We start from the raw sequence: 10,805 nt of genomic DNA, 5'->3' as shown, positions 1-10,805 counted from the left end.
GCAGAACTATTAATTCTAGCAAATCAAGAGCTTTCCAAATAGCTACTGATTCTTCAGTGTAAATAGAGCAATGTGAAGGAAATTTTATTTTAAATGATTTGTTTAGATTAGACTATACAATTATTCTTCTTCTGTTCAGTGTTTTATGTAGTTCCATAAGTTTCTGTGTTGTATACAGCTTTTGTCAGTCGAGGAAACCAGTATAGGATATTTAAAAAAAATAGACAAAATACTACCTATTGCATTTATTGAAGCAAATAACAGTTTACTGAAAATGTATAAAGTTACCCAAAGTATAAATGCTTAATATAATACTATTTTTTATTGGAACTACACTTTTAGTGTACCTATACTTATGTTGTAAATGGCACTTAGTTTGGTATAGCATAGAGCCAGATTATAAAACGTTAATTAATAATGTAAGATAGTAAAATCATGACTTTAGTTGTTATAGCACAAATTTGAATCTGCACATTTGCAGGAAAGTATGAATATTTCGAACATTTTGTTCAATCAAGCAACTTACTCATAGCAAAGCGTATTTACGACAATTTATTAAATATTAGTTTAAAAAAGTTGTACCCAAAAAAGTTGAATTATCTTATCACATTCGCGGACACGACTGCATATGCAGACACTTACAAAGGGACATGACTGTGTGCATATGAGGATGGGTCCTCGAATGTTTTATACGTGAAGCCGCAAAACATAATTTTACAAAAGAAATCAAAACTAGTAATCAATATACAGGGTGTTTCATTAATAATTGTCCATATAGTAACTGGAGAAACCTTAGCACAAAATACGAAGATTTAACCTAAAACACTTAAAAAATGTGGTTCATTACTGAGTTACAGGGTGTTTTATCTAAAAATTTAAAATTTATTTTTGCTTAGCACTTTAAAACTATTCGACGTATCCATTTCATATTTGGCAGAAAGTGCGACTACTATACACCCTACTAAGTTATGATAAACAAACGTTTCTAGCTACTACCAGAGGCTTACGACAGGAGATAGTGGATGGTTGACCCTTCTCAAATTCTACGCCACTAGAGGAATTACTATTTTAGTGCCATTTTTAGATTCTCCAATACTTTCTAGGTAAATAATATACTCCTCATTGGTACCGATAAAGTCATTAGTTTTTGAGATAATTTGAAGTTAAATATGAAACGGCACAGTTATTTTGATAATTTATGATATATGATTCATATGATTAAAATTTAAAAATTATTTGTACTCAGTACTTTAAAACTATTTGGAGTATCCTAATCATACTTGACAGAAAATGTAGGTACAGTACACCCTACTAAATTAAGATAAATAAACGTTCCTAGCTACTACCAGAGGCGTACGACAGGGGGTAGTGGCTGGTTGACCCTTTCCAAATTCTACGCCACTGACGAAATGGCTATTTTAGTGAAATTTTTTGATTTTCCACTATTTTTTATGTAAATAATATACTCTTCATTCGTAACGCTAAAATGATTAGTTTTCGAGATATTTGAAATTAAAAATGAAACGACACACTAAGGCCCGGTACTTTATGTCTCCGTTAACAGCCGGTTAGTTAACCGGGGTTTAATCGGGACAGAAATATATGCATAACATAGACATAAACGCAATTATACTTATTATTATATTCATAAATAATTATAATAATAATTATAATTGCTTTTATTACAACGCAAGAGGCCCTATGAGGTACTTTTCTGTCCCGATTAAACCCCGGTTAGCTAACCGAGGTTTAACCGGGACATAAAGTACCGGCCCTACATTAATCAAAATAACCGTGTCGTTTCATAAGATCTCGAAAACTAATGACTTTATCGTTACGAATGAAGAGTATATTATTTTCATAGAAAGTAATGGAGAATCCAAAAATTGAACTAAAATAGCAATTCCGCCAGTGGCGTAGAATTTGGAAAGGGTCAACCATTCACTTTCCCCCGTCGTACGCCTCTGGTAATAGCCAGAAACGTTTGTTTAACATAATTTAATAGCTTGTACAGTACCTATACTTCCTGCCATGTATGAAAAGAATACATTGAATAGTTTTAAAATGCTGAGCAAAAATAGTTTTTAAATTTTTAGATAAAACACCCTGTAACTAAGGAACCACATTTTATTAAGTGTTTTAGGTTAAATCTTCGTATTTTGTGCTAAGGTTTCTCCAGTTACTATATGGACAATTATTAATGAAACACCCTGTAGATGTATCGGGTAACTGTTTTTTTCTTTTTTTATTATTTGAATATTGAGATCACAATAACTAGAGAAACTGTAGAAGGAATCAAGCAAGAACCATTTCAATTGCACAAAGATTGTAACAAGTGGTATTTTCAATTTATTATTGCATGCAAGATACGGGATAAGTAAAATCAGGATACAAAGGACGATCTACGATAACAGAAGTTGAGTTACTTCACCGACTAAGGCCATGATGTAGCTTTGATCACAAGAACGAGCAACAGCTTACTGAGACTATTTAAACCAATTGATTATTACTTAAAGATAATATAAACTCTAAACATGAAAAGATATAGATAATGGAAGCAGAGTATTTACTGCTTTGTTGAAGTGGAAGAATGCAAGTATCTAGGTATAACTGGTCAATTAAAGGACCATTATGACTGACTAGAATATATTAGGTAAATAACTGAAATAGGAAGATGGACGGTTATCTACACTGCGCGTCATAGGACACCCTAAAAAATGGGTAATTTTTGAGGTCGCGTGTCTCCTAAACCTGTTGTCCGATTTAAGTGATTTTTTGAATATGTTATAGCCTTATTCTTTGTCAATATCAGTGTAATAATATTTTTGCTAAATAGGTAAATTTTCATTGTATACCGGGTGTACGACTCAAACTGTGTTTTTTTCTCAAAGTTCGCAACCACCTGTGGAATATCCTAGCATTTATAAAATACTGAAATTAAAACCCAACTATAGCCTCAGGTCTTATTAACATTCTGTTTTTTTTATTCATTCGCTTACGTTGAATAATACAAAAGTTAGGTACTTTAACAACTAGCCATGTTCTTTTTCAGTACAGGGTGTTTCTAAACAAGTGCGACAAACTTTAAGGGGTAGTTCTGCATTAAAAATAATGACAGTTTGTTTAATAATCGTATGTCCGCAAATGCTTCGTTTTGGAGATACGGGATGTTGAATTTTTTCTTACAAACTGACGATTTATTTATTGCTTTAAAACCGGTTGAGATGTGCAAATGAAATTTGGTGAGTTTTAAGACGTAGTTATTGCACATTTTTTGACATACAATTAAGAATTTTATATTCACCATTGGCGTGCATGCGGGTCATATTACCCGTATGCACGCCAATAGTGAATATAAAATTTTTAATTGCAAGTCAAAAAATTCGCAATAAATATCTCATAAAACGTACCAAATTTCATTTGCATATCTCAACCGGTTTTAGGGCAATACAATAAATCATCAGTTTTAAAAAAAATCAACATCCCGTATCTCGTAAACGAAGCATTTGCGGACATAAGTTTATAAAGCAAACGGTCATTATTTTATCATGCAGAATTACCCCTTAAAGTTGGTCGCACTTATTTACAAACAACCTATACTGATGAAGAACATGACTAGTTGTTAAAGTACATAACTTTTGTATTGTCCCACATAAGCGAATGAATTAAAAAACAGAATGTTAAGAAAACAAAAGGCTATAGTTAGGTTTTAATTTCAGTATTTTATAAATGCTAGAATATTCCACAGGGTGTTGCGAACTCAGAAAAAACAGTTTGATTCGTACACCCGGTATACAATGAAAATTTACCTGTTTAGTAAAAATATTATTACAAGGATATTGATAAAGAATAAAGCTATAACATATTCAAAAAGTAACTTAAATCTGACATGTTTAGGAGATACGCTACATCAAAAATGACCCATTTTTTAGGGTGCTCGTTTTCTATGACGCGCAGTGTATAATGTCTAGCAACTGGATGAAGTACCATACTGAAATTACAGAAATGTATGTAACGCTGGACAAATGACTGGAAACTTGAAAATATTGGTATAAATACCAGATGACCTAATTTGACAATAGTAAACCTATGAGTTTATTATAAAAAAGGCTTACTTTAAAAAGGTTCAAGAAATTTCGAGTATATACAAGAAACACCTAAGACACGCCTAAAAATTGATATAAGGTCGATTTGCACCGATCTGTTTAATGGATAAAAATTATTGGATATGTAATTTAGCATGTTAACAATTACAAAAAAAAACAAGGGTTGTCTGATATAATCTTGTTCTAACTATAATTAATTAATAAATAAAAATTAAACATTTTTTTATGAATTTAACAAAAAAATTCGACCTGGTCAGATATTATATCAGATTTTTTGGATCATTATAAACAAAAAAGGTCTTTTGTGATTTTTCTCTAAAGTTGATCGTTTTCGAGTTTACACAATTTAAAACTAAAAAAAAAAAGAACGAAAGATGACAATTTTCGAGGCTCAAAAACACAAGTAAAAAATATAATACATAAATTCAAGTTCAAACCTTTTTCTATCAGGTCTCAATAAGAATTTTAGACATTTTTTATTCTAAAACATATTTTTTTAATTGTTAATGAGGAAGGTTTCTTATGAGGAGACGGGCATTAACAACTAAAAAAACAATGTTTCAGAATGAAATAAGTCCAAAAGACTTATCAAGAACTGATAGAATAACGTTTGAACTTGAATTTAGGTACTTCGTAATTTCAAAAATGATATTTTATACTTATGTTTTTGAGCCTTGAAAATCGTCATCTTTCGTTATTTTTTCAGTTTTAAATTGTTTATAACTAGAAAACGATCAACTTTAGAGAAAAATTACAAAAGACCTTTTTTGTTTAGAACGACTTAAAAAATCTGAAATAATATCTGAGCGGCTCGAATTTATTTTAATTTATAAAAAATGTAATTTGTTAATTATAAATTAATTATAGTTAGAACAAGATTAGACCGAACCCTTGTTTTTTGTAATTGTTAACATGCTAAATTACAGATCCAATAATGTTTATCCATTAAACAGATCGGTACAAATCGACCTTATATCGTATCTTAGACTATATGATATCGGCCACATTCCAACGGATTGGCTTTGTCCAACCTTTATAATGATCTCTAAATCACAAAGAGCGACAAGGTGCAAGGACCACAGACTGAATACTCGCGATACTTAAAAACGCGCGATAAGAAGTTGTCACTTCTGTTGGCACTCCCCAAGTGCGTCTTTTTTGAAAATATTGTTATTTAACAGAATGAGAAACGCCGTTCTTTGATAATGAGAAAGCTGAGAGATTAATTATTTTAAACGTTTACAGTTTGATATGATTTGTACTATAAATTCAAAATATTGACTTCATACAATACGCAGATCCGTTACATTAATCTAAAAAAAAAATAAATGCGAATGGAATAATTTTGTGACGCTGCAAGAGAATTTTGTACAAAATAAGATATTAAATAATATCTATTGCACCAAACCCCCAGAAAAACTTAATTCAGTATTTTATACTTAATTTGTGGAGACTAGTTACTAAATGTATTTTTTCAACAAATTTCGATTTAATCAAATTTTAACACATAACATTTTCAAAACACAAATTTGGAATGCATGTTGTCCAGTCCAAGGTGTAATTAATTTAAAGCATTTTTCAAACCTCCCAACTCTGATATCATACAACTTAAGTTGTCACATGTATATAATCAAACATGCATTTTACGATTGATTAAATTAAATAAACAAACAAAAATTTTAAAAAAATAATTTGTACTTTGAAACATTTGAAAATTGATACATTAGATATTTTTCACTCTTTTATGGTATGTAGAAATTGGTTTGTCCTGTGGCAACAGTGCTTAAAGGTGTTCTGCGCGCCATGCCAAATCTTAAACAGAGTCGTTAAGTTTTTATAGTACAAAAGGCTATATTTTAAATGACCACCAAAGTAATTATTGAGCCCCAACCAAGTTTTATACTCTGTCTCCAAAATAATATTTGGGAACCAAACAATAAATAAGCACCAAAAAACCCCAACTAGAAATTATGAATGTTGAAGCTAATGTATATATTTAAGCCGCATCTAAAGTAATACAAGAACATCGAAAACATTAAATAATCTTCAAAATCAATGACTGATATCCAATAAAAGTCAATGAGCTGGAAGTTAAATTAAATGCTGACTATGCAAACCCCAAAATAATGATTGGGAATAATATTGCGCACCAAAAAATAAAAGCGGATTATGAACATGTGCGCACAACACGCCAGCTCCTAAGGTGCAACAAAAGAGTAGTTGTCTTTGTGTTATTATATATGGTGTATATTTACTGCCAATTCAGTTTTTTGTTGTCAAATTGTGATATTGTAAAGTATTACCGATGTAACTTCCCGAATTGACACACTGAAATGGAACTGAGCCGGACACGTCGCCCGAATCAGTGATCAAAGATGGACGAAGAGATTACTTGAGTGGAGGCCGAGATTAGACAAAAGAAGTAGAGGAAGACCCCTACTCGTTGGGGTCTTTCTCTGACCCCCAACTGACTATCTCAAGAAATTGGATGCAAAGTGCTCAAAATAGAGCACAATTGACAAAAATGAGGGAGGCCTATGTCCAGCAGCGGACGCAAAGGGCTGGTGATAATGATGATGAAATTATTACAGTATACAAGGTCAAACATTGCATGTGACCTGCCACTAACGGACTGTAGGGAGCAAAGTCGTACTTTTCCTCCCTAGGGAGACTAAGTACTTTTACTCCCTAGGGAGTAAAAGTTAAAGTGACGTCATGGTATGTAATTAATGAAATACACCTACCTCTACCGAAAGTATACTTTTTCTGACCTGATTGTAGGGAGCAAAGTCGTACTTTTCCTCCATATGGAGGAAAAGTAAAAGTGACATCATGGTATGTCATTGATGAAATAACTTATTGATGCCCTATACAATATTCTACTATCTATTACGTAAGTATTTATACATTTTAACGTTTATTTATAGAGCACCCTGTATTTTGCAGAATGGTAAAAACAGTAAATTGTTATTTTGATTTAACAATGTTTACTGTAGCTACTTGTTAGTTTTAGTGCTCTAATAAATTTTGTCAGTTAGTTACATAAATTATTTAAAAATGAAAAAATTACTTGATATTTGAGGAAGGTGGAAAAATTATATGTATAACATGGGAGTAAAGTGCCTTTTCCTCCCTTGTTATACAAATAGCTATTAACGCCGTATACAATATTCTATTTTCTATTACGTAAGTATCTATACATTTTAACGTTTATTTATAGAATCCTATTTATATAGAACCTGTATTTTGCAGAATGGTAAAAAACAGTAAATTGTTATTTTGATTTAACAATGTTTACATTAATAATTTGACTTATATTTGACATATGACAGTTACACTGTACCTACTTGTTAGTTTTAGTTCTCTAATTAATTTTGTTGTGTGTGTGTGTGTCGAGAGAAAGAGATGGCTTTAGAAAAATAATCTTTTTGCCACAGAATTTTGTTATAAAGATGTTTAAATTGATCCCTTTTATAACAAAGAACTTTTTATAATAAAACGTTTTTATTATTTATAGGACCCAATATAAAATTATTTTGTTGTTTCAATTTCTATGTCATAAAAGAATTTTGTAATCGACTTTAAACTAATATAAATCAAAGAAAACTCCGATTCACTATCTTATAAAATCACAGAGCACGCATATTTAACGCTCTGTTCAAATACATTTGTGCTGGTGATTTTCATCTGGGAGGTTCTTGATATTGCGGTTGATCAATAATTACTTCTGGTTCGTTTACAAAGGTTACGTTCTTTTTAGGTACCATGGTTTTACGAATTTGGTCAATGTGACGTTTTAGACAATATCCAATATCAAGTTGGACTTGGTAATGTAACAATCCATAATTTTTAACAATTGTGCCAAATTTCCAAAGTTCCTGGTTTCCTTGGTAATACCTTACTTGTACTCTCTCCCCCACATTTAACTGTCTTGCACCAGGAGGTTGATTTTCTGATCTGGTAAGTTTTGGTGGACGTAGTGCGTCGAGTTTGATTCTTAGTCCGGATTATAATTCCAAAAATTACACTAGTATAAAAAAGTACTTTTTATAATACCACGGTTGTTTAAAATAGCATATATAATAATTAACTTATAAAATATGAATTTTAAGAAACTTTTAATTATGACATAATAATTGTAATACATTGTATTAAAAAAATTAAAAAAGGTAACAACAGCCTGGTTTCGAACTCAGGACCTCTCGATCTCCGGTCTAACCCTCTACCACTGAGCTACCATCTATCGATGTCTTAACTTACGTTAAAATGGAACTCAAATGTCATACCATTAGTCACATTTTTAAAATAGTTTGAAATTAAAAAAAACTCGATTTATCCATATTATAGCAGTTAAATATTGCATTGTTAGCCATCTCTGAGCTATTCTGAAAATTACAGGTGCCTAGGTAGCCTAGAACTATTTTTAAAATGGATTACAAAATTTGCGGAGGCCGTGACACCAAGCAAGCCAGGTATATAAAAACGTTTTAAAATGAAAAAATGCTTTGTTATTTGAGGAAGGTGGAAAAATCATATGTATAACATGGGAGTAAAGTGCCTTTTCCTCCACTGAATGATTACTGCAGTAAACTTCAGTCTTGGGAGGAAAAGTAGCACTTTACTCCCTTGTTATACAAATAGTTATTTGGATGCCGATTCTTGGTTATTTTAGTGTTCAAGTAAGATTTGTTGTGTCAAGAATAATAAGTTGCTGCTGAAATAGATAAATAAACTTCACAACTCACTACTTTGGCGCTCAAAAATAAATACTTTGGTATTACAATGTTGGTGCTCACCTATGTGTCACCTATATTTGGTGCCAAAAGACAAACGTTTGGAGATCATATCGATTTTAAATTAGTGTTCGGTTAAATACAAGCCATACAAAAACCTAGGTTTAAAAGAACTGAATTAAGTGGCAATACTGTGTGGGTGTTTACACTCATCTGCGCCAGACTGGAGTTGTAGTACTGACGATAGTTTATCACAAGAAGTAGAAGTATGCACGATTTAAATATTCCAAATAATAATTTTTATCGCAAAACAGACAAGTTGTTTAGTGTTAAAATTACTGTTTGTCAAAAATTATGTTAAATAAAATTTATTAAATAAATATTTAATATTAAATAAATATTGACTACTGGCATTATTTGACCGGTAAACCCCGTAACTTCAGTGCTTAATGAATTTCTTGACAGATGACATCAGTGTCGGGTGTTTCGGAAAATGATATATAAATATAATGAAAAAAATATAGTAATATAAATCGAATATAAGAAATAAATAAAAAATTGATAATATATTAAACCTTCCTTAGAAACCTCCTATTTTCTTTTTGATTAAAAAGTATATATTAGTAAATAAAATTAAATAAAACGCAATTTGAGTAGATCTTTCACCTTTCTATCGACGTCAACATGTATTATTTATTTTGATACATTTTAGAAGGTCAGAGCAAATTTCTTTCAATTTATATGCTATAGAGCGTTTCACGTTAAGAACGGAACGTTGCCGAGATAGGGCTGCGTATTTCTTATGGACGATAGAAGCGCGCCGATGCCACGCCGTCTGATTAGAATGAATTGTATATCGACAGTCTACTAGCCACACGTGCCTGAGTGTTTTGGCAACACTGTTCTGCACAAGTCAAACGTTCCGTGCTTAACGTGAAATAAAGTATATAAAAGATGATGCGTTTATAAAGAACGAAATAAATACTACACAATAGTGTAGATTATCTGAAATGGTAACCTGATTTCTTTAGTAGGGTGACGACAAATGGTGAAATCTAAACATGTATAAAATTAATCAACATATTACTGTCTGGCGCTGTCCATATTGGGTAAATAGTCGAGGGCCATCAAACAAGCGAATACTGTCATTACCATCTTAGGTTTCACTTCTGTAATGTCTTCAGGAAGAGCATATACTCTTGCTCCAGCTTTACGGGACATGGAGATGGCGTATTTCGCATTCGCCAGTTTTTCCTACAAATAAAATCATTCTTAATTTAAATGTTCAAATTATTTAAATATTTACAAATTGTCGAAACCAAAAGACTCCATCTTTAAACAAATAAATGTTTAAAAATTTAATAAAATCTTTGGATTTCTTAGTTCGGAAACAGATTCTCTCTTATACCTATGCCCCATCCTTCTACAGTTTACAAGGAATAAAGGGTGATGAATGCAGAGACGTGGGGGGTCTAAATAGTTGCACTCCACAACACGTCAATTCATCGAGGCAAAGATCAACGAAACTGCCTCCTAATACTCAAAACGTGAGTAAGAACGTAGGTAGAAGAAGGCATTATTTTTATTTTCAATTCAGAGACCATTACCCCCTTTCTATGGCCATTTCGAACCCTTTAGTTATCATCAGGAAAGTTATCGTAATGATGCTCTATTAGAGCATGAGAACTGATGAGAACTAAAGGGTTCGAAATGGCCATAGAAAGGGGGTAATGGTCTCTGAATTGAAAATAAAAATAATGCCTTCTTCTATTTAAATATTTATTTACTAAAATCATTGATAATTAAAATACTTTTTAAATCAGATAAAGATTCCTCTTCTTCTTCCTTCTTGTATGTAGGCTTTAAAGCCTGTTTCTTCTTCAACATTAGCCTCCTAAATTGTTTAAATTATCGCACCATCTTTTTCTTGGTCTGCCAATATTTCGTCGTCCATTTGGTGACTTAT

The 10,805-nt window shown here is 31.6% G+C and overlaps 1 protein-coding gene across 1 annotated transcript in view; it reads right to left on the bottom strand.

Annotated features, from left to right (window-relative positions):
* Positions 1–230: 230 nt before the first annotated feature.
* The window catches only part of LOC114330056 (plastin-2), a 120,564-nt gene continuing 109,989 nt past the window's right edge, over positions 231–10,805 (bottom strand). Inside the window, exon 5 of the mRNA XM_028279361.2 lies at positions 231–10,093. Within this exon, the coding sequence (XP_028135162.1) occupies positions 9,923–10,093 (171 nt within the window). The 3' untranslated portion in view covers positions 231–9,922. The remainder of the gene's footprint in view (positions 10,094–10,805) is intronic.

Source organism: Diabrotica virgifera, chromosome 10 (assembly GCF_917563875.1).
Source record: "Diabrotica virgifera virgifera chromosome 10, PGI_DIABVI_V3a".
NCBI classification, from domain to species: Eukaryota; Metazoa; Arthropoda; class Insecta; order Coleoptera; family Chrysomelidae; genus Diabrotica; species Diabrotica virgifera.
The sequence above is the reverse complement of the archived record's forward strand: the minus strand, read 5'-3'. Positions and strand labels throughout refer to the sequence as shown.